The sequence below is a fragment of the Cervus elaphus genome, chromosome 26 (assembly GCF_910594005.1).
Source record: "Cervus elaphus chromosome 26, mCerEla1.1, whole genome shotgun sequence".
In the NCBI taxonomy this organism is placed as follows: domain Eukaryota; kingdom Metazoa; phylum Chordata; class Mammalia; order Artiodactyla; family Cervidae; genus Cervus; species Cervus elaphus.
The window spans coordinates 33,065,926-33,091,074 of NC_057840.1; the positions used below are offsets into that span (position 1 = coordinate 33,065,926).

General features: G+C 43.1%; 1 protein-coding gene and 1 non-coding gene across 2 annotated transcripts in view; both read right to left on the reverse strand.

The window, feature by feature from the left end:
- The window catches only part of LRP11 (LDL receptor related protein 11), a 52,469-nt gene extending 28,603 nt beyond the window's left edge, over positions 1 to 23,866 (reverse strand). Inside the window, exons 1-2 of the mRNA XM_043888204.1 lie at positions 23,012 to 23,866; positions 13,660 to 13,817 (exon numbers count right to left, since the gene is read on the reverse strand). Of these exons, the coding sequence (XP_043744139.1) occupies positions 13,660 to 13,817; positions 23,012 to 23,645 (792 nt within the window). The 5' untranslated portion in view covers positions 23,646 to 23,866. The remainder of the gene's footprint in view (positions 1 to 13,659; positions 13,818 to 23,011) is intronic.
- Positions 18,536 to 18,606, reverse strand: TRNAC-GCA. The gene has a single exon. It is a non-coding gene; the product is annotated as a tRNA-Cys (tRNA).
- Positions 23,867 to 25,149: the final 1,283 nt, after the last annotated feature.

Consider the following 25,149-nt stretch of genomic DNA (forward strand, 5'->3'; position numbering starts at 1 on the left):
GAAGGATAGGTCTGTCAGATTTTGCACTTTAGCTATCCACAGGCATGATGACAATCAACTATTTCCATGGGAAAGCTCTGAGAGCCGCTGGGTTTGGACACCAACAGAAAAGGGAGATGCTGACAACTGTGAGCAGAGAGTGGATCTTGCCTGAAGGGCCTCCCAAGAAGGCTTTGCAATTGGCACCAGTCCACACCTGCAGGCCTTTCCTCTGTGAGCAGAAACTAAGTATAGTAACTTAATACCAAGGACTTTGTGTGAGATTTATTTTGATAACTGCAAAAGTCAACAAGCTCCTGTTAGTCTCCTGTGAAAATCCTTCTACGAAAGGCTTCTTGCCCCTTCTTGTGCAGCAATTTGTTTAAAGAGTTTGCTGTTTCACCTGGTCTCCCAGACCCAGAGAGAAAAGGAAGCAAACACTTTGACTTTTGGATTTCCTCATTTCACGTTGTTTTTTTCACTCTGTGGTTTTACTTCCTGGATACAGAAAATTCTTTCAGGTTTTTAAGCCATAAAAGGCAAAAAGACTAACTTGATTTGATTATTTCTTTAAGCTTTTTTTTTTTTTTTTGGCATTAGTGATCTTAGTTCCCTAACCGGGAATTGAATGCCCTGCATTGGGAGTGCAGAGTTTTAATCATTGGACCACCAAGAAAGTCCCTGATTTAATTTTTTAATCTCTTTTGTGATATAGCTTGACATGTGCTTTTTCTTTTTAATTGAGGTATAGTTGACTTACAATATTAGATAAATTTAAGGTGTATAACATAGTGAGTCAATAACTACTCCATTCACAGTTACTATAAAATATTGGTTCTAGTCTCTGCCCTGTATAATACATCTTTGTAGCTTATTTATTTTATACAAAGTAATCTGTATTTTTAACTCCCTGGCCCTTTTTAGTTTAGTTATTTAGGTAACAAAAGTTATCTTTACTCAACATCAATATAAGACTATATAGAACTGTAAGATAGATGATTTCCCTCCAAGCATCCAGGTGTTTCTAGATGTCTCCTCACATTTATGACACTGGGAAGGATTTACCACACACAGACATACACACAGATTATATGCAACATATCCTATTTTTGTTTGTTTTTTCTTGGTCAAGCCCCAGGGCATCTGGGATTCCCAAACCAGGAATCCAACCACACCTGATGCATTGGAAGCTCCGAGTCTTAGCCACTGGGAAGTGCCACAACACACCCAATTTGTAACTTGAAAAGTACATTACCTTTAATAAAACAAAGAACTTCTAATCTCTGCCATATCTGTTCTGTAGTAACAGAGGCTTTGATGGTTGGCCTCTGGCTAAATCAATGTATAACTCAGTCTGTTGTTCTGGCTCCACTGCACCTCCCTAAAATAATAATTTAGTGGCAAGGAACATACATTTGCATTTGTTTGTATACCGCACATATATACATACATGATTATCAGTACAACACTTGGTTACAAAATGAGTACTACCTCTCTATTCCCCTCACCCCCACAGTTGCTTCTAAAGTATATAAGGCATTGGGCATATTGTCATAAGCAGTGACAAGATAACATCACACAAAATATTTCAGTAAGAAATTCTATTGAACCAATGAACCCAAAGGCATGCTAGCTTTCTGCCTCGTGTCAACTTACAAAACCGAGAACTCTGTTAGTGGTTTGAAGGCCACCATTAAGATCCTTGTTGTAATCCAATGCCATCTCCCAGCACACACACAGGCTGAAGGAGACACAGGGGCAGCTAAACTGACCAACAGAGGCCAGAACATATACTGCTATTAATACAATTGTCTAGATATTTCAGGTGAACATGCTTAGGTTCTGATTTTTAGTTACGTGTTCCTCTTTCTATTTACTTTTCATCACAGATATGACCCAAAATTTCATAAAAGAAGCAAAATGAATTCAATTGTCTGGATTTTCCTGGTAAAAAAAAGAGTAGTGAAAGTGGTAGTTGCTTAGTCGTGTCCAACTCTTTGCCTCTATCTCAGCCCAATCAGAGAAGAATCCTCTTCTTACAAACTTAAGAAGTAGGGCTAGAGGCATGAGGAAGCAATATATAAAATCCAAGGGGTTGAGCAAAGTTAGCTGCTGACAGTTTGTAAAAACACATGCAGACATAGAAATAGAGGAAATGGGGATGTCTCTGGTGGTCCAGTGGTTAAGAATCTGCCTGTCAATGCAGGGTACACAGGTTCAATCCCTGGTCCGGGAAGATTCCATTTGTCACGGGGCAACTGGCCCTTACGCCATGACTACTGCAGCCCATGAGCCCTAGAGCCCATGCTCTAAGATGAGAGAAGCCGCTGCAGTGAGAAGCCTGGGCACCACAACGAAGAGCAGGCTTCACTTGCCACAACTACAGAAAGCCCTTGTGCAGCCATGAAGACTCAGCATAGCCCAAAATAAAGGGTCTGCCTGCCAATGCAGGAGACGCAGGCAATGTGGGCTTGATCCCTGGGTTGGGAAGATCCCCTGGAGGAGGGATAGGCTACCCACTCCAGTATTCTTGGGCTTCCCTGGTGGCTCAGATGGTAAAGAATTTGCCTGCAATGTGGGAGACCTGGGTTCGATCCCTGGGTTGGGAAGATCCCCTGGAGGGGGGCATGGCCACCCACTCCAGTATTCTTGCCTGGAGAATCCTCATGGACAGAGGAGCCTGCTGGGCTAGTCCATGGGGGCCACAAAGAGTTGGACATGACTGAGCGATTGAGCCCAGCACAACACAACATATGATTCCAAAGTCCATGCTCGGAGTCACTGTAGACTCCGACCTCCCAGTTAGCAGAGCTTTAAGCCTTCTGGGTTCTTATTCCAGAATCATTTTCTTAGAAAGACCTGAACCACAGCTCATGCACAAAGCAGCTACCTGTTGTGGCCTGAAAAAGTCACATACTCCTTACACACACACACACACACACACACACAAAGTCCTTTAAAACCTCTGAAAGCTCTCACCCACCCCCATTCTCACCCCACTACCCACCCCAAAATAGAAGTGCCACGACCTTTGAAGGGAGAGTGACAGGAAGTCAGGTTTAAATGCAAGAGGACCTGGAAGCCCAGATTGACTGCAGATTTTGTGATGCCGGAAGCCTATTGTGCTGTAAATTTATTGTCTCGGAAGTTGAGTGTTCCTGAACAGAAAAGAGACTTCAAAGCTCCTGCTGCTATTGGAGTAGCGCTTTCACAACTCAGCTTACTCAGATTTATTTTTCATGAGGGCTTTTTTCCCCCCAGGGAGATTATTTTTCAACCTTTCCTAATAAGTACTTTTTCTTAAAAAAAAAAAAAGCAGTTAAATATGAAGGCCTTGAGCTACTGTGTAAAAAAAAATCCATGCCTAAAGAGTAGTCTACCTCAAGGCTCCAGGTTAACTTTGAAACAAAACAGGTATGAATTATTCATCTATTATGCTCTCATGTATCTTACTGTTTAACTGGAATAGTAAATCCTAGGATTTGCTGTGGGTTGGGGGGTAGGTTGTGTTTTTTTTTTTTTACTGACTGACATCACCCTTCATTCTTGAAATAAGATACAAAGAAATCCTTAAAGCCACCATGGAATATTCATACATGTGCACCAACTTAACCCCAGATGTTTCTTAGGAAATTTGCAGCCTTGATAATCTTCTGTGTCTCAAAAATGCCCTATGGGCTGCTATAACTTTTTTTGTCTTTTATTAAAATCTTCAGGTGAATAAAATAGCTGAGAGGCAGTAATGTAGGTGAAGTTTTGCCGAGGTCCCTATCTGTTTTGGTGCCCTGACAAATGGTGTTTTTTTTTTTTTTTGCTTCTCTGTTTCCCCTTCTGTCTTTGCTCTCACCCCCAGGAAACCACTATTCTCTGGTTTTTCACTGTTAAAACCCTCACTTCTGGGGGGCTTCCTTGATGATCCAGTGGTTAAGAATCTGCCTACCAGTGCAAGGGTGCTTAGTCGCTCAGTCGTATCCAACTCTGCAACCCCATGGACTGTAGACTGCCAGGCTCCTCAGTACATGGGATTCTCCAAGCAAGAATACTGGAGTGGAATGCCATTGCCTTCTCCAGGGCCAATACAAGGGACACGAGTTCAATTCCTGGTCTGGGGAGATCCTGCGTGTCTCAGAGCTACTTGGCCTGTGTGCCACAACTACTAAGCCCATGTCTGGAGCCTGCAGGCTGCAACTACTGAGAACACACATCAGCGACTGAAGCCCGCACACCCTGGAGCCCATGCTCAGCAACGAGGGAAGCCACCGCAATGAGACGCCCAAGCACCGCAAGGAAGAGGAGCCCACACATAAAATAAATGTCTTAAAAAAAAGAGAACTGCACTTTTCAAAAAAGTCCTGTTTAGAAACAAGAGAGAGACAGAGAAAAACACTGTCCAGAAACCAGTGGAAAAATGATGGTCCTCAAGAAACGAATCAGTGGAACTGTGTTTCTTTGGGTGATTACAAAAGGGGACTGTGTGGGACTTATAAAAGTGTCACTGTTACTTTTAAACTGACCAAGTCTGTTAAGTAATTCCAAAAGAAACATATTATTCTTGGATTCCAAGAGGGGTGTGTGTGGGGGGAAGAGAGTCTGGAAACCAGTGGAAAACTGGTGGTCCCTAGGAAATGAATCAGTGGAACTATAATTGTTTCCTTGAGTCAATACAAAAGGGGCCTGAATGGGACTTACAAAAGTGTCACTGTTACTTTCAAACTCACTGTTTGTTAAGGTTACTAAATTTAAGTAATTCTGAAATAAACACATTATCCTGTATCTCCAAAAGGGGGGGCGGGGGGCGGGAAACACCATACTTTTTTGACCCAGACTGATCTGGGGTGGCCTCCACCTGCAATTGGGGGCTTTGGTTCCAGAGACTGAGGTCGGGGCACGGCGGTGAGAGCTGAATCCTAGACACTATACCAGAGGTCAGGGACAAGGCCCTGGCCCTTTGGCTTGGCAGAAAAGAACTCCCACAAAGACAGGAAGTAGTGAAATAAGTGTTTATTAGGAGGAAAAAGAATACAGTACATGTGGACGAACACATGCGTGGATTCAGAGAGAGAGAGAGTCAGGCCCTAGTGGCAGTCTGAATCACTTTTATGAGACATTTCTTCCTTTGGGTGTCCTTTGGCCAATCATTTTGATTTGCCTGGTTCAGAATCCGTATTAAGAATATTTCAGTATCCTACCATGCGTGCACACACATCTCTCAGGCAAGATGGATTCCACTAAAGAGGAGTATGGGTAGACTTGACATCACTCCCCTTTTGACCTCCAAAGAGCTTTCTAGTTGGGAGGGTTTCCTTAATTTCGAGAATGAGAAATATGTAATATGTGGTCTTTAGTCTTTTATCTGAGCAGGGGCCCAGCCTCCTCTCTCGATGGTCCCGTTATGATATTTTGGAGTTTCTGTCCACAGGGAACAAACTCCAGCGCTCACCTTGGGTGTGGGTGGGGGGCATGAGGTGGGGTCCATCTATCTCCTACCTCAAGACCAGAGTTTGGACGATTTCCTCCACAGGCACTGGAGGTATGAGGTTTTGTTCCCTGTTAAAGGCCTTCTGGGCACTGTTGAACACAGGGAGTAAGTATTTGGGGTTCCTTGGGAGAATCTCTAAGCGAACATTACCCAGGCACCAACATAGTCTGTCTGGGTGCAAGACAGGAGTACCAGAGACCACGTGGATACCATCGAAGGAAAGACGATCTCAGAATAACATGATTTTTGACTGTTTACTCTGTGCTGCTCACTGGTCCAGGGGTCTTATTTGCATTTGCATTTCATCCTTTCATCACAGTAATAATGTTAGGAGAACCACTGACTGAAACCGCCCACTCACTCTGGCCGTGTTCACAGTAACCACTTGCATGAGTTCCCTGCGGTAGTAAGGAACGTGGAACCTACTGAACTACCTCCAACTCCCAACTCCCAGAATCCTTCTCGCTGGAATCCATCTTGGCTGAGAAATGCATGCGCCACCAGGAAGGGCCGGTGAGTCGGCATGATTGGCCAGAGACAACCTGGAAACGAATCCCATCACGTAAAGGCCAAGACTGTGAGCCAAGCGGCAGAGCAGTTCTCCCGGCGCCCCTTATCCTGCTGTTCTCTGCCCGGGCGCCCTCCCAGGGAGTTCTCTTACTTGGTCAGCACCCGTGTCTCCTTGGAACGTTTCTGCCCGAGTGTTAGACAAGAGCCCAGCCTTGGGCCATGGAAGGCTGTCCCTGTTCATGCAACGGCAATACCTTGAAAGAGGGCTTTTGTTACCCCATCTGGCACAGGAAAGTGGCAAATCGAGGATTCAAAAACCAAAGCCAAGCAGAGGCTGTGTTAGATTTTCTCTTTCATTCACTGTTGTTGAATCACTCAGGGAGGAAGGAAATAGTTGAAATGTGATAGGAAGCTTTCTCAGTTACTAATATCCTTTCTCTTTTTAAAATTTAGAAACAGTCTACTACACTTCTCTACCCCTACCCCATGGCCTAGAATATCTAGGGTAACTTTTATTAAAGGGATTTACGGTTTGTTTCATGAAGACAAGATATTGTCCAGTAGCCAAGAAAAAACAATAGGTGATATGTGTCTAGGATCTCCTTTGATGAGATGCAAAGTAATTGTTAGATAGCTCTTAGTGGCCCTTCCTAACATCGGTGTGAGGCCAGAGTGTGGGACAGTGCTGACCTGCTCATCTTGCTAGGAAGGATGATAAAAATTTGAGGGTTAAAACGGAAGTTTTTCAAAGGTTAGCAAAATAGTCAATCTTTTTTTTTTTTTTAAAAAGATCAATCAGTGAGTGTTAGCATCCTAGTGAGTACAAAGTATAGTTCTAGGCTTCAGGAGATAAAGGGAAAAAATATGAAGAAAGGAAGAAAGAAAGATGAGAAGGGAGAGGAAGGAGAAAAGGAAGAAGAAATGGAAGAAGGAAGAGAGGAGTGAGGGGAGGGAAAGAGGAAGGGGGAGAAATCCTGGCAGCATCCAGACGATTGAAATCCCTATTCCATTCATCACTCGGTCCCTCATTGAAAATAATTCTAAAGGAATCCTTCATAATCCTTATAAATTCTGTTGTGATAGTATAGATTTTATGTTTTCTTGACCTGTTATCAACAAACATAAATGAAAAACAGAAGACAGATATAGTTATTAATAGCCTTTACTCTTCAAAGATCACATGGGTTCTCTGGAACTTTGTGTATTGGTTAAACAACCCAGGCTGCCTTAAAAACCCTGCTAACTAAATGTTTAGAAAGTCTTTCAATATGTTTTTTAATACTCTCCTTAATATATATGATTCTTTTCTTTTGTGGTCATTTTTCAGTATTGACCCAGATTATATCCCAGGGAATCTGACTGAGGAGGGGTAAACCACAAAACATCTCCTACATAAGACATAAGGCAATTTGAAATTCGACATTTATTTTGCGTTCTCTTTCCCCTAGGATAAAAAGTCAGTATTCTTCTATTTATGTTCCTTTCCCAGAAAACCTTTTCTCTAAGCCTCAGTTTTAAAATACTATTTTAATTCATTTAAGGGGATCTAAAAATGAGATTAATGAGGAGACCAATCATTCAGTCTCACGAAACTTGAGTTTTATCAAGAGGGACCCGTGTATCTGTTTGCTCAAGACAGTCTCAGTGTATCTCTGTGGTCCTGGTGTAATTATTATTTCCACTTCCCAAACATGTTTCAATGATAATACACCTATCTGTTTGTAAAAATTATTTATAGCAGACACACCTGTGTGCAACTGGTTTTAAGTTAATAATGAAGTTATTAGTGTAAACAATATCCATCCTTTAGTAGGCTTCCGTTACATATGGCTCCACCTCCAATGCAGGAGACACAGGTGGGGAAGATTCCCTGGAGAAGGGAATGGCAACCCACTCCAGTATTCTTCCTGAAGAATCCCCATGGACAGACAGCCTGGCGGGCTACAGTCCATGGGGTCACAAAGAGTCAGACACGACCGAGCGACTAACTTTCACACATGGTATTTTAAGACAGTTTAGCTCAATTTTCCACATCTGATGAATGGAAATCAATCTACAGATTTATGAATTTCAAATCTCCCTGAACATTGTCATACTCTGTATCATATTTTACATTCTGACTTCAGATTTAACGTTATTACATTAAATAATCATGAAACTCAGCAACATATAATAGACTATCTGAAAAAAGTGTCTTCTTACATTTAAGAATGTGTTACAGAATACTATTCATTTAAATGGATGTAGAATATCCTGTTAGAGTGCAGAAAATATGTGACTTTAAAATCAGAAACCTCTTGGGAATTCCCTAGTGGTCCGGTGGTTAGGGCTTGGCACATTCACGGCTGTGGCCTGGGTCTAATCCCTGGTCAGGGGACTAAGATCCTGAAAGCCACATGGGTCAGCCAAAGCACAAAACAAAACAAACAGATCCTCCTGGTCATGGCCGGTCATCTCTTACTCACTTCCTTCATAAATGAGGAAATCATATGAGCTTTTCCATAAGAACATGAGCTTTTCCTGATGCTTAGTTGATTTAAAGCGCTGAGAACAATACTGGACACACCCTAGATGCTAAAATAAGGTTAGCTATTAATTTTACCATAATTAAGGTGGCAGCATAATTCTTCTTAAGATGGAGAACCTCATCTATTTTTGTTTTTTGGAGACCTGAATGGGTGATTTGGGTATGAAAGAATAGGTCCTAGAAATTGGTCATAAAATATTGCAAAACAAAGTGAGGTTGACTAGTGCACCATGGAAGATGAGAGAAGGGGGTGAGGATTGTGCAGATAGTGAAGAGAGGAGAGGGGAGGGCTCAAGAAGGGGTTGGGATAGGCACTCAGCGGAAAGCCAGACCAATGAGCGTTGAGTTAACTTTGAGGGCATTCGTGAATGTCTCATGAATATATATAATATATATAATAAAATACAATATACAATACCTATATTATATTATATATAATATACATTATAATAATATATATTATATATTATACTATATATTTATACTTATATATATTTATATATAACATATAATTATAACTATATCAATATATTAATATATTATATTAATATATATTTATATTATATGTTTATATCTATTTATATATGTATATATACATATCACACATATATATACACATACATATTTATATATATATAAATATATATACATAAACATATATACATATATAAATGTATATATGTAAAATTATATATATATTATATTTTATATACAGTATATTAATATATAATATATATTATATTTTATATAAATATATAATACATATATAAAATATAATATATAAATATATAATTATTTAAAATACATTAATATTTATATTTTGATATACAATATAAAATATATTTATATATTAAATATTTATTGTATTATATTTATTGTGTAATATATTAATATTATTAATATATTCATAACTATTATATAAATCATATAATTTATATTTTATAATTATATAATAATTTAATTATATTATTAATTATAAAATAATTTAATTGTATTAAATTATATTATATAAATTATATAAATAAGTTATATAAATTAATAAAATTATTAATATATTATTATATTTTACATATAATATATTTATATAAAGTTATTTATAAATAATTATTAATAACCGCTGTAAGACAGTTGCAGTTTGAGAGCAAATCGCTCCCCTATTGCAGGATTTGTTGCTAGATGGTGGCTTTATAGTTTTAGGTCTATGTGCTATCACTGTTATAACTGGGCTGGGGAATTGGTCCACAGTTTCCTCTTTTTTCTTTCCTTAGTTCTCCTGACCAGAGATGGAATCTCCACGTCCTGCTGTGAAGTGCAGAGTCTTAACCACTGGACTGCCAGGGAAGCCCCACACATTTTCCTCTTCAGTCAGCCTTAAAAGCCTAATTTTGTTACTTCTTTATAAACACCTTCAGTAAATTTAATACTGAATCATAAGCATTATTTTTATTTAGCATTCATACACACAATTCATAATCTACAGAATAAAGCTTTTCATAGCAAGTGTGAAAATCTAGGTGATCATAGAGACAGATTTGCAATTGCTTGAACAAATATATCCATGAGTGCCGTAACTCTCACAGAGGTCTGATCAGTGGCTTGTTCATGCATCTTTTCTGATCAATCTTGAAAGTAAAAGTGAAAGTGTTAGTCACTCAGTTGTGTACAATTCTGTGACCCCATGGTCTGTCCATGCAATTCTCCAGGCAAGAATGTGGGAGTGGGTTGTCCTTCCCTTCTCCAAGGGATCTTCCTGACCCAGGGATTGAACCTGGGTCTCCTGCACTGCAGGCAGATTCTTCACCATCTGAGCTACCAGGGAAGCCCTCTGATCAATCTTAATTCTCAGAAATTTCTGTAAAAATGTATTAATTTAGCAGCTGACACAATGCACAGAAGAATAATAAACAATGGGTTGGCAAAATGTTCATTTGAGTTTTTCATCAGGTTTAACATCTTACAGAAAAACCCAAACAAAAAAATTTTTTAAACTTTTAGTTTTCTATTGGGGTATATAGCCAGTTAACAATGTGATGGTTTTAGGTGAACAGTGAAGGGACTCAGCCATACATGAACAAACTTTTTGCCAAGCCCAATATAATGGATGATACTCAAAGTTCAGAAATTATTTCTGTTGTAGTTGAAAACTACACAAGTATAAAAAGGATAAACATATGGCCTTGTAGTCAGGTTCAATAAATCAATTACACAAACATAGAATGGGGGAGACTTCAAGATGGCAATTTGTGTGGAAAGGTAAAGTAGGCTTTAGGTGTTCCTTCTACTGGAAAGCTCAACATGAACCTACCCTGGAGGAGGAAATGGCAACCCACTCCAACATTTGCTCAGAAAATCCCATGGACAGAGGAGCCTGGTGGGTTACAGTCTGTGGTGTCACAAAGAGCTGGACGTGACTCAGCATGCATATTTGTAGTTTCTGATGGAAAGCTCAACATGAACCTATAGTGAGAAGCAGATACTAAAATAGTTTATGTAAATGAATCTTCATTAATAGAAGTGAGACAATGTCTGGATCACAGGAGGTAATAGTCTGTCAGGAAGAACCACGGTTTAAGTATGGGGTCAATTGGGGGGGTCAGATTTTAAGAGGGGCATGGATGAACCTGAGAAAATCTAAAAAAGGCTGGATGGTGGACAGTCTAAGAGCCAATTCATATGAGGAATGTTGTAAGAACTGGGAGTGTTGAGTTCTGAGAAGACCATTTTCAGTGGTGACATTCATAAAAAACAACAACAAAGTTTAATTGCTGCATAGAAATAAGATGAGTTCAGTGCTTTTCCAAAAGGAAGCCCCAACATAGATGCATAGAAATAACAGGGAGGCACATCCTGTTGGCCCAGTAATGAGAGCTGATTAAAGATGTCACAGGGCATGATGCGAACTAGCGAGCTTTCATCTCTGGAAATACCAGGCAGACTGGATGACCACTAGAAGGGAGGCGAAAGCAGGGGCTCTTGTATGGATAGGAGACTGGGTAAGATGCTGGTCGAAGGTCCGGTCCAGTTCTAAGACTGTATAGTCTTTGGATAAATCAGCGGGCTTATATCAGTCTCGAGGGGCTAGCTGATTACTGTTCTTGTTTTCATCCTAAGAGAACAGAAATCAGTGTTTCCTCACAGTGGGAAGAGACTGTGAACATGTAGGAAAGAGAAGACAGCTGCCTGCAAGCCAAGGAGAGAGGCCTTAGAATAAAGCAGAACTGCTGACACCTTGACCTTGGACTTCCAGCCTCTAGGACTGTGAGAAATGCATTGTTTAAGCCATCCAGTCGGTGGTACTCTGCTATGGCAACCCTGGCAAACCAACACAGATTTTTCTCCACCTTCTCTGAGTGGAGTGATTTGGATGAAGTTTATCTGCCTAAGCCAGGAAATACTCTTATCTACAAAGAGGCTCGGCAGGAAAAAAAAAAAACAAAAAGTCACTTTCCTAACAACTGTAGATGCTGTTGATACAGCGATTCAATGTCTGGGTATTTATCTGAAGGAAACAAAAACACTAACTTGAAAAGACATATAGGACTTCCCTGGTGGTCCAGTGGTTAAGAATCTGCCTGCCATGCAGGGGATGAGGGTTTGATCCTTGGTCCAGGAAGATTCCATGTGCCATGCGGCCACAAACTGAGCCCATCACACAACTACTGAAGCCGGGTACTCTAGAGCCTGCGCTCCACAACAAGAGAAGCCCCTGCAAGGAGCACCCTTGCGCCGAAACTAGAGAGCAGCCCCTGCTTGCCACAGCTAGAGGAAGCCCGTGCACAGCGAGGAAGACCCAGAGCAGCCAAAAATAAAATAAATAAAGTTTTAAAAAGATATATGCACCCCATATGCACTGCAGTGTTACTTAATGATAGCCAAGATACGGAAACAAGCTAAACGTCCATCAGCTGATAAAAGCATAAAGAAAATACAGTATACAAAAAGAAGGACATCTTGCCATTTGCAAAAACATGATGGTCCTTGAGGTCATTATGGTAAGTGAAATAAACCAGACAGAAAAATTAAATACTGTATGATCTCACACTTACATGGAATCTAAAACCAACAAAAAAGCCCAAACCAAGCTCAGAGATATAGAGAACAGACTGGTGGTTGCCAGAGGCATGGGGTAGGGCTAGGTGAAAGGATTCAAAAGGTATAAATTTCCGGTTAGAAAATAAATAAGTCGTGGGATGTAATGTACAGCATGGTGATTTTAGTCAACAACACTGTCTCATATTTGAAAGTTACTAAGAGAGTAAATCATAACAGTTGTTACCACAAGAAAAAAACTTATAACTTTGTGTGGTGACAGATGTTAACTAGACTTACTGTGATGATCATTTCACAATATATACATATATCAAGTCATTATGTCCTACATCTGAAACTGATATAATGTTGCATGTCAGTTACATCTTAACTGAGGGTAGGTAGCCAGTGGACAAGAGGCTCATTCCCATCGGCTGCAATTCCAGCGCAGGTAAGCCTTATGAAAATCAGTGAGGAGCACTTGATTAGGAGCCTTTGATGTCAAACTCCCCTCAATTAACTCAACTAACTCAGGGAGGCCTAATGCTAAGTGAGACGCTTGCTTTCTGGATCCTATGAAGAGTAAGTTCATTTTGTTGTTGTTTTCCCCTTTATGCTCTTTTGTATTTTTCATATTTTCTACTTGGGCTCCGAACTGAAACAAAGAAGAAAGGAAAACATATAATGCTTTTAACATTTCTTAAATGTTTTAAAAACATGTTTTATTCTGAGTCAACAAAGCAAAGCATGAGTCTTTTCCCTTGAAGCAGCTTTTATGTGCACTGGAGAAGTCGACAAAAAAGCAAGAATGAAGGTAAGCTTTAAAACACATGGCCAGGGTCTTCCCTGGTGGTCCAGGGCCCAGGTTCCATCCCTGGTTGGGAAGCTAAGATCCCACAAGCTGAACGGTGTGGCCAAAAATAAATAAATAAATAAAATAAGAACAAAACACATGGTCAGGATCACTGTTTACTCAGAAGAAAAGTAAATTCATATAATAAGACACCTTTTCAACAATCATTTTTACCTTTTCTCCATTTTACACTTCTGCCAATTTACAGACATTTGGGGAAAGTAAGTAGAAAGATCACTTTGCTGAAACATTAGTTTTCTTTACAATTACAACATGAATTACCTTCATGTCCACTGTCGGGTCACCTTGCAGCAGTGTCCACTCATACTGGACGATGGCGTGGTCATCTGTGCTTTCTCGGCCATCCAGAATCACGCCATCTGTGGGCAGATGCAAAACCACATCCTGCCCTGCCTTGCTGAGTGGAGGCTCGTCCTTTTCTGTGAAAGAAAATAAATAATTCATAAGTGAGATGATTCCCTATTTTTTCTCATTTATTATGAGAGGTATTTTTGCCAAGAGGATGTATAGGAACTGAAAATTATTTTCTTATTTTCATTGCAATAAATTAAATCTGGAAAGTTAAGGCAAGTTCTTGGATTCACATAAAATTCACATAGAAATGCTTGGAATCCAATTTTCATCTAGGAAAACAGAAGAAGTTCACAGGTTCTTACTAGTTTTTATAAGGGAAGCCGACACAGAATTTGAGATATCCTAAAATATTAATAGCAAACAAGTGTGTACTGATATTTAGCTTTTCTCCTTCATGGTAAGTTTCACTGTGTCCACTAAATATTAAACATGATTAACAGCTGCTCCAGGGATGGTTGATAGACGCCATCAGATACAGAAAACATTCTTAAGATCAGAATTGTGGATATTTTACTTGATTTCAGCATCTTATTAGTAAACTTATGCAAATCCACATATATTTTGATGAAGCTTAGTAATTTCTTTCTTGATGTGGACCATTGTTAAAGTCTCCATTGAATTTATTACAGTATTTCTTCTGTTTCATGTTTTAGTTTTTTGACCATGAGGCATGTCGGATCTTAGCTCCCCGACCAAGGATCAAACCTGCACCCCCTGCCCCCCACTGCTGCACTGGAAGGTGAAGTCCTAACCACTGGGCCACCCGGGAAGTCCCAGAAACAGTAATTTAGCTGGGAAAAAACTCTGCAGGCTTTTGTAATACATCCTTGTTGGCATCCACTATCTCTTCCTCCTCTTGAAGAAGGAATTCATAAGGCCTGGACTCCATCTCAGGCCTGTCCGTGCTGGTCGTGCATGGTCACCTCTCCAGTGGACTCTGAACTCTGTGCTTAGCACCTATGGGAATGACAATGGAAGGATAAGATCCCCTCTGGGCAGGGGAATCTTGAAGATCACATCCAGGTTACTCATTGCCTAAGAGGAAACATGCCATAATCACCCCTGTCTCCGGACAGGTCATAAATTTTTTCCCGTATCTATCAGGATGTAATCACAGGCTTATCGATTATTAACTGGTTTGAACGTGACCACGGGCTTATTGATTATTAACTGTTTGGAAGGTAACTGCGGGCTTATTGATTATTAACTGTTTGAACACATAACATGTGAATGATGGGATTATTGTAGTTGTATTTACCCTTCCTTTGTTTATGTAAGTCTCAGTTAAATTGGGGTGGTGGGTTTGGACACATACACATGGGGTATAAAAGATTTTCACAAATGCTGGTCGGGGTCCTTGGCTAAGAGGAGACTCTGCCTTGGGCCCGCCGGTGTAATAAACTGCACTCCACTATCTGCATTGTCCTCCTGAGTGAGGTTGTTTCCCGGAAAGCATGGCTATAACACTCTAGCACCAAAACTTGATCAAAATTTTGGCCTGGATTTCCTTAACTTAGTTTAAATGATGTTGCTAAGACAGTGCTCTCTTTCTGCACAGCTGAAGTTGCCTCCAAAGTAAACTTCTAAGGGCCAATCCAGATACTCACTGCCTTGAAGAGGAAAAGTTAAAATTTTACATAACCTCCTTCTGTAACTCAGCCTCTGTAACTCAGCTTGCCCCTTGCAAAGTCTAGATCATGTAGGTCACATAGTCTCAGAAAGTGGGGACTTGCAATGCTAGGAACTGGAGCTTATCTCGCTCACCCTTGTCCTGCTCTTTCCAATCACTCAGCCCCTACAAACCTGCTTTCTCATGCCTGTCCAGATGAGGCAGCCCCCTCCCCATCTTGACCACTGTTCCCCCATGTGTGAAACCCCTTAGTTTAAACCAGCCTATTAACAGCTAGTGTTGCCCACAACAGTCTGTCTATAAAAACTCTGTAAACCCTTTGTTCAGGGCTCAAAGCTCAGAGTGTTAACTCCTCTGGGCCCGCTGGCATAATAAACCTGAGTTCTCCAACTGTCCAAGTGTGGTGCTTGTTTCCTCGAGTACTGGTTTCTGCAACAGTCTGACATTTGAAGCTAGCGGTAATCCTATTATTTTCTCAGACTGCAAGGAGATCAAACCAGCAAACCTGAAAGGAAATCAACTTTGAATGTTCATTGGAAGGATTGATGCAGAAGCTGAAGCTCCAAAACTTTGGCCACCTGATGTGAAGAGCTGACTCATTGAAAAAGACCCTGATGCTAGGAAAGGTTGAGGGCAGGAGGAGAAGCGGACAGCAGAGGATGAGATGATTAGATAGTAACACTGACTCAGTGAACATTAGTTTGAGCAAACTCCAGGAGATGGTGGAGGACATCCCACCACTGCATGCATGGATGCGTGTGGCAATCCATGGGATCACAAAGAGCTGAACATGACTCAGCGACTAACACAAGGAATCAGCACACTTGCTGTTGCCGAAGGGTACATATTCCTACTGAGAAAATGAGTCCCATGTTCACAGTCATGTAAAACAATGAGGACTGCTAATCAAATTATGCCACACAAGCAACCTCTGCCTTAGAAGACAATTGGTCTATTTTTTTTTCCCCTTGAGCAAAGGTCCAGGGCCTGATGACTTTATTCTGCTTCTCCCAGGGAAGCAGAGAGATGACAACTGCATTACTAATAGGCCCTCTTTTAGTCTTATAGAGAACTTTTCTTTGCTTCTGCAAGGTTCATCACTTTTGACACAATGGTTTACTACTTTACAATTCTAGAATCTTTTGTGCCTTGCTGCAAAGCTTGTGGGATCTTAGTTCCCCGACCTGGATTGAACACTCGCCCATTGCGGAAGTGAAAGAAGAGCGGAATCCTAACCCCTGGACTGCCAGGGAAGTCCCAGGCCCTCAAAGATTTAACCAAAAATATTTCAGATGGAAAAACCAGGTATGCCTGGAAATACTGCATATATTGTAAAACTAATCCTTGCCCTCCTGGAAGAAAAAAAAAATCATCACTCTAGTCATTTACTTTTCTTTAGGGAAGCTTAAAGATATGGTTTATGAACGCAGTAAAATCTTCATGTCCTCTAAATTGGTCGCTGTATCAGAAATAATGGAGCTGTATTTCCTACTCAGTTTAAGTCCAGGCAAATTACACTGCATAATGTATTTAAAAATAAGTCAGAGCTGGGACTTCCCTGGTAGTCCAGTGGTTAAAAATCCGCTTGCCAAGGCAGGGGACACTGTTTGATCCCTAGTCTGGAAACTAAGATCCCACTGAAGGAGGAAACAGACAGAACAGGCTCTGTCTTGAAAGCAGGACTCCATCTCATGCTGGACTGTGGACTTTGAGCTATGTGCCTGGTATCTCTGGAAAGGACATACCAACTGGAAAACCAGACCACCACCACCACCCCCCCCCCCCACCATGGAAGAGCCCCAGGGCTCGTACCTAGACTCTCCATTGCCTAAAAGAATACCCTAATTGTCTGTGTAACTGAATAGAAACATAAATTCTATTACACTTATCAGGGTATGACCACAGGCCTATTGATAATTGTCGGCTGTTAACTACGGAGGCCTAAGGCATATGAATGACAGGTTAACTTTGTGTCTTTCTTTTCCTTATTTCAGACTAGTTTCAGGGAATTTGGGGAGGTGGGTTTGGGCACATACACTTAGGGTATATAAGGTTTTCACAAAAACTGGTCGGGGTCCTTGGCTAAGAGGAGACTCTGCCTTGGGGCCCGCTGGTGTAATAAACTGAACTCCACTATCTGCATTGTCCTTCTGAGTGAGTTTGTGTCCCGGAACATGTGGCTACCACACCACAAGCAGTGGGGCAACTAAGCCCGTGAACCATAACTGAGCCGCGATGCGCTAGAGGCCAAGCTCTGCAACAAGAGACGCCACCGTAATGAGAAGCCTGTGCATGGATACTAGACAAAGCCCGCGTACAGCAACGAAGGACTAATGCAACCATAAACAAACACATAAATAAATAAAATCTTAGAAATAAGACAACCCAGAGTGATTTGGCTTAGGCGACTTAGGCCAGAAACAGGTCTTAAAAATAAACAAATGACAACAAAAAGAGGAAAGGAGTATGCCGTCATTCAAAAAAAATTTGACTTGATGAAAAACAAGCTTAAATGTCACTTTAAATTTTTGTTATGCAAAGGTAATAAGCCAACGTGCAGTACTCTGGAAACACTGATTTCTTCTGAAGATTAAGCATATTTGGTATGATCCACAGGGATGAAATAAAACTCATACCCATCTTGATGGAGCATATCAAGGTGGCACTTTACGCAGAGAAGTATATTAACTACTCTGATTTTCGACATGTTCCTCTGAACAATGCCTTAATGACAAGAAATAGGAATCTGGGTCTTACTGCATGGGCACCAATAATAGCCAAGGCTGAGGATATGGAAGTGGGGCCAGACTAAGAGAAGAGGCTTAGATATTAAAGGTCAAAATCCATCTTGATTTTTTCGGTTTGTTTGCTTTTGTGATCTGTTTTCTTCATTGTGCGTTTTTCTTAATTGCAACATGTCAGGAAAAAATTATTTCCACCCCAATATAATTATCTTCATTTTTGGTGTGTATTGTTTGTCTTTCCCCATCTGAGCTGCTGATAATATTAATATTGGTGATGGTAGTGTTTAGCTGCTCGGTCACGTCCAACTCTTTACCACCCTATGGACTGTAGCCCGCCAGGCTCCTCTGTCCACGGGATTTCCCAGGCAGGAATATTGGAGTGGGCAGCCATTCCCTTCTCCAGAGTATCTTCCCCACCCAGGGATCGAACCTGGGCCTTCTGCATTGCAGGCAGATTCTTTACCACTGAGCCACCAGGGAAGCCCAATAATAAGTAACAGCTACTGTTTATTGGGTGATTTCTTTGGACCAGGCATCACACGAAGCATTTTTGAGCCATCAATTCACCCAATTTTCACAAGTCTCTGAGGAAACTAGGTCAGATTGGCTAACTTAGTTGCCTAAGACCACACAAGTGATAAATTTGTCAGTTGAGATGTCAGCTCAGATCTGTCTAACTGAAAGGCTCCACTCATCCCACTATACTTTGGGAGCACTCACATGTATTCTAGTTACAGTAAATATAAAGTTACATCCTGAATTTAACCTAACTTATTGATGTATTCTTACTTATTGATATTTATTCATATATCCTACCATTGCTTGTGTCACTGCATAAACTTCACAGTTGTCATTTTAAGTCCCTAGCCTCTACTACTGGACATTACTTTGTTACCAATTTTCTTCATCATCATACATAATGCTACAATAATTTTTTTGCTTATACTTTTCTTTAGCATGGATCATTTTCCTTAAAACATATCTCAGGAGAATGAATATTTTAATGTTCTCTGATATCTTTCTTGATTGATTTCTAAAAGAGATATTTCAATGTACACTCTCAGTGACCATGTATGATTGTAAGTTCTCCACATGCATACCAATGTAACTCTTAAGTAAACTTATTATTGCCAATGTAATAACAGTGCATGTGTGTGTGCTAAGTCGCTTCAGTTGTGTCTGACTCTTTGTGTCCCGATGGACTTGTAGTCTGCCAGGCTCCTCTGTCCATGGGATTCTCCAGGCAAGAATACTGGAGTGGGTTGCCATGCCCTTCTCCAGGGGATCTTCCTGACCCAGGGACTGAAAGAGTCTCTAAGGTCTCCTGCATTGGCAGGAGGGTTCTTTACCACTAGTGCCACCTGGGAACAGTAATCTGGTATTATTTGCATTTCTCTGATTACTTCTAAGGTTGAGCATTTTTCCATGTTTATCCATTAAATATCCTCTTCTGGAAACTGTTCATATCCTTTGCCTACTTCTTTTTGTTTTTCTTACTAATTCACATAACCAGGTCTCCTGCATTGCAGGCAGATTCTTTATCAGCTGAGCTACCAGGGAAGCTCCTGATTCACATAAGTTTACTATTAATATAATAAATACATTGGTCTCATATCTTCCCAGACTATTTGCAATTTCTTTTGTTTCTTGACATAATGAAGTTTTTAAGAAACATGTGTATACTACATCCTTTCTCTTTGTGATCTCTTTAATTGATTAAAGTTATCTTCCCCCCAGACGTGTAATAGTGAATTTATTTTCTTCAAATCTTCTATGTATGGAGTAACCTATGGCCTAATTTTTTAAAAAACTATTTAATTCTTTAACCCATTTGGAATTTCTGCGTGATCAGAGTTGCAGGTCTCAATATAGTCTCACTGGTTATCTCAATATTATTACATAATTATTTGCAACTCTTTTGTGATATTTATTTATAACACAAAAGGGAGAGGTTGAAAATGTGAGAAACATGCAATAGGTCAGGCACTCATGGAGGGATGAGCTTTGAACCTTCCCAGGTCAGTTCTTTCCTTTGCCCTTGGAGTAGATGAGAGAGAGGCCAGGGATAGCTATGCGTGGGTTTGCAGAGGGGATGGCAGAGTGCTGTCCAACACCAACTTTCCCTAATACAGACGCAAGCCTGACTTCTCAGATTACCCTGCATTTGCCCAGAGATCCTGGTTTTCAGGCTGAATATCCAGTGGAAAGAGCATAAAGGTGCTGGCCCTTGGGCTCTTGGAGACTGTATTCTCCGGGTCCTCTGAGGTCCTAACCGCTGCACTCCCTCCTTCCTGCTGCTCCTCACTTTCATCAGAAAACATAGACCCCCAGTCCCTCCAGTCAGCCACACAACCCAGCCAAGGTCCCATAGTGACATCGGGTGCGTGGGAACCACCGTTCTAATTCACAAAGCATGTCCACCCTTGATCCCATGACAGCCCAGCTGGGAGGCAAGGCCAGCACTCAGGTCCTAAGAGGATGAACAGAGACCCTCAGGGAGAAGAGCTGGCTTTCAAATTCAGGACTGAGACCAAAAGCCCCCTGCCCTGCCTTTTGCACACAACTGCAGGCAGATTGTGTCAATTCAGCACGCCTCTCTCTCCAGCATCCTCCACTCCTTCCCACCTTCTCCCATCATCCCAGGTAGCTGCTTAGTCAGTCTCACCCTGGAAACTCGACAGCGGGCATCTCTACTTCCAGGTGGCCTGATGCTGTTGGAGAAAGCATTCAAACTGCCCCACAATACAGCTCCACAACTCACAGGGCACAGCTCACAACTCACATAACACAGCTCACAGCTCCACAAAACACAGGTCACAACTCACAAAGCACAGCTCACAACTTACAATGCACAGCTCCACAAAGCAGGTGCTATGAGACCTTTGGGCAGGTTACTTTCTCTCACCAAGCCTTCAAGTACCCTGGGGATTACAAGAGAACCTAGATTTGGAAAGGACAGATTTGTGAGGACACAGTGAGTTCACGTGTCTAAGGAGCTTATAGCAGTGCTGTTTATCAAACTCAATAAATGTCCGAAAAAAACAGGGCTGACGGGGATCACTGTAACAACAAATGGCTGACGGGTCCGCTGAGAGTGTGTACTGTGCAATTCCACCTGGCCCCCTGCTCTTTTTTCATGATCCTTGTATTCACCTCAAATGGACCCTAAAACATTTTCTGTAAATTTGAAACCATTTTCATGCTCCTTTAGCCTTAAATGACATGTGCTCATGAGCTTCAGAAAAGTAAAAAAACATTCATGAAGGAACCACTTAGTCTCAGAAGCACAGAGAACTTCAGGAGGTTAAGGATCTGGGCAGGAAAAACACAAGACAGCGGGTAGGGTGACCTTTGCCCTCTCTGCAGACAGAATGAGGGCATCTGGGCCAAGCAGCACCCTTCCATGTGTCCACATTCCTGGGATCCAAAGAACTTGTGAGCAGAGCAGCTCTTTTCCTGAATAAGGACCAAGCCCAGTGGTCATCTGGGTGTACCCTGGAGCATCTCCAAAGTGAATTACTAGACAACTCCCGCCCCCTCGCCCAGAGAAAGGAAGTTCAAAAAAGGAAGTAGAAGAAAAAATGATTCAGAAACTTCTACAGTAAACTAAAGTCCCCCCTGCCCCCCATGGCGGATATATTCTTTCCTGGTTTCCACTTTCCTTTCTGTTTCACTGGCTTAGGAGAAAGCTCCATTTGGCAATGATGGTTTCCTCCAGTTGTGCAGTGAGAAGGGAAAGGGATTTTGTTTCATTGGTGCTGGAATTTGTTTTTGAGTCCCTGCTTGGGCAGAGGAAAGATGTGTGTGAAACAGCCATGGGATGCATGGTGAAAGTGCCTCCCGCCTCCACTTCAGGGAGAAAACTTTGGGGTCCTTTGCAGTGTGTGCCTCAAGGCCTAGAAATCTCGGGTGACCTTGGATGTTTATTCCACTGGAGGTGGGAAGGGAGGTGGGCCATTGTGGACACAGATTTCCAGACCCTTCTCTTTGGACCTAAAGGTCATGGAGACTCCAGCTTTCCAAAGTGGCTGAGGCTACGCCCCTCTAGTCTTGTTTTGGTTTCACTCTTGCGTCATCATAAAGCAAACAGCAACAGACTGCAATCAAACACACGCAGCTGAACACAGGCAGGCCCAATCAAGCTTTTATTTCCTGAGACCTTGTCTCCAACTGCCACATTTTTTTTTTTCTTTTTTGCCTCCTGTTTGGGTCTTAATTCTCATTCTGATCATCCCCAGAATAAAAACCATCAAACGAAAAGCATCCTTCTTAGCTCCTCTTCGAAAGAGAGGTGCTTTAAACTTTATTTTCAATTAATCGAGTTCCTTTTCTCCCGACTCCTTAAAAAAGAGAACCATAGTTCATAGAAAATAGTCAGACCCACTTCAAAATAACCTGACCTGTTCCCTTCCCAATTTTGTCTGATGAAAGCAACTTTAGGTGGAATCATGAATCCTGAGAGCCAAGCTAAGAAATAAGGGTGTGCTGTGAGCAATCTGGCATCTAATTAGATTTTGCTCTTGTAATTACTTGACACAAACCATACCTTATAAGAACCTCTGAGACTAAAATAGACTTTCCCCCCTGAACTTTTCTCTTCCATTAAAGCGAATTTCCGTGAATCCTTTCAGATCAGTATTCCTCCCTAAACTTAGAAAAATTCCAGAAGCAGTCCACTGTGCCCGCTTCCACCCGATCTACTGGGGGTTTCTCAGAAACCATCCCTAGGACTGAGATATCAAAGCCGGATGTTTCATTTCTGACTTGACTGAGGAGGGCCCAGCGGTCCTGCCTAGGTAGGTCTCCCAGACGCAGCCACCAATAGGTACAAGGACAGACAGCAGGGCCCGAGCGACCAGGCCCGGGGCTCGGGTGGAGTGCTTACCCAGCCGAGGCGAGGCCCGGGCGAGGGCCGGGGCGCCGGCTTCCAGGCCTTCCTGCTCGCCCTCTGGGGCGCGGCTGAGGCTGTAGCTGCTGTAACCTCGGTGCAGCGCGAACTTGCAGACGCTGCGGCCGCGCCAGGTGCAGTTGAAGAGATAGCAGCCGAGCGCGGCGGCCGGGGGCGCGGGCCGCCGGGGCAGCTCCACCACGGCCACGGAGCAGCGCGGCTCGAGGCAGCAAGCCTGCAGGCACTGCCGCCAGTCCCGCACGGCCGCCGGCGCGCTCAGGAAGCTGGCGCCGGCCGCGATCGAGTCCTTGGTGCGGATGATGGCGTCGGGCCTGGCCCTGTAGCCGCCGCCCCCGGGGCCCCGGCAGCCTTCCTGGGGGTCGCCGCCCGCGCGCAGCTCGAGCTCCAGCTCCTCCTGCGGCCTTTCCTGCTGCAGCTGTCGGCGGAACTCCTCCAGCAGCTGCTCCACTCCCGAGAGCTGCGCGTGCAGCTCGGACAGCGGCGCGGAGGGCGAGCCGGCCGCGCGGCCACCGGGCAGCCACAAGCACAGCAGCAACAGGCCGGGCAGGGCCCGGCGCGGCGGCGGGCGCCTGCGCCCCGAGCCCGCGCCCTCCCGGGCGGCGGAGGCCATGGCGGGCGGCGGCGGAGGAAGTGAGGCGACGCTGGGCGTCAGAGTGCGAGGGAGACGGAAACGGGCGAGCGCCGGCCCCGGGATGCTCCGGCGCTGCCGCGGCGGGCGCTGGGAGCCGGGGACCTCAAAGCGCGGCCTCCCCGGGGCCCCGCTGCGTCCCCGAGGCCGCAGGCTCGCGGTCGCCGGCGGGAATCGTAGCGGCGGGAGGCATAACCGGCCCGTCGCCCTGTCACCGCTCCTCGTCCCTTCCCGGAAGCCCGGGCGCGACGGCGTCTCTTATTGCCAGGAGCCCGGGTCAGATCGTGGGCGAGAAGGAGGCCGCGTCTAACGGATCAGCACTCCGTGGTGAACAGCGGCCGCGGGGGGTGGGGCGTGTCAAGCCCCGCCCCGCCCCGCCCCTCCGGTCCCGACCCCCCAGCCTCGGCCCCGCCCCCCGCAAGCTCGGGCCCCGCCCACATTCCTTTTTTTTTTTTGTGGGCGGGGAAGGTAGCCGTCAGATATGCAGATAACACCACCCTTATGAAAGAAAGTGAAGAACTAAAAAGCCTCTTGAAAGTGAAAGAGGAGAGTGAAAAAGTTGGCTTAAAGCTCAACATTCAGAAAACTAAGATCATGGCATCCGGCCCCATCACTTCATGGCAAATAGATGGGGAAACAGTGGAAACAATGGCTGCCTTTATTTTTCTGGGCTCCAAAATCACTGCAGATGGTGATTGCAGCCATGAAATTAAAAGACTCTTGCTCCTTGGAAGGAAAGCTATGACCAACCTAGACAGCATATTAAAATGCAGAGACATATGGCTGATTCATGTCAATGTATGACAAAAACCACTACACTATTGTAAAGTAATTAGCCTCCAACTAATAAAAATAAATGGAAAAAAAAAATGCAGAGACATTACTTTGCCAACGAAGGTCCGTCTAGTCAAGGCTGTGGATTTTCCAGTGGTCATGTATGGATGTGAGAGTTGGACTATAAAGAAAGCTGAGCGCCAAAGAATTGATGCTTTTGAACTGTGGTGTTGGAGAAGACTCTTGAGAGTCCCTTGGACTGCAAGGAGATCCAACCAGTCCATCCTAAAGGAGATCAGTCCTGGGTGCTCATTGGAAGGACTGATGTTGAAGCTGAAACTCCAATACTTTGGCCACCTGATGTGAAGAGCTGACTCATTTGGAAAGACCCTGATGCTGGAAAGATTGAGGGCAGGAGGAGAAGGGGACAACAGAGGATGAGATAGTTGGATGGCATCACCGACTCGATGGACATGGGTTTGGGTAGAATCCGGGAGTTGGTGACAGACAGGGAAGCCTGGCGTGCTGTGGTTCATGGGGTCGCAACGAATCAGACACAACTGAGTGACTGAGCTGATCTGAACTGAAGGTAGCCATGGAAAGAAGGTGGTGCCCCAGAGGGGTCTAGCGCCTCTCCCACCGGCCTCCACTTCTGGGCGGACATTCTGGTCCAAGCATGCTGGGCTTATTATTTTTTTTTTTAATTAAAAAA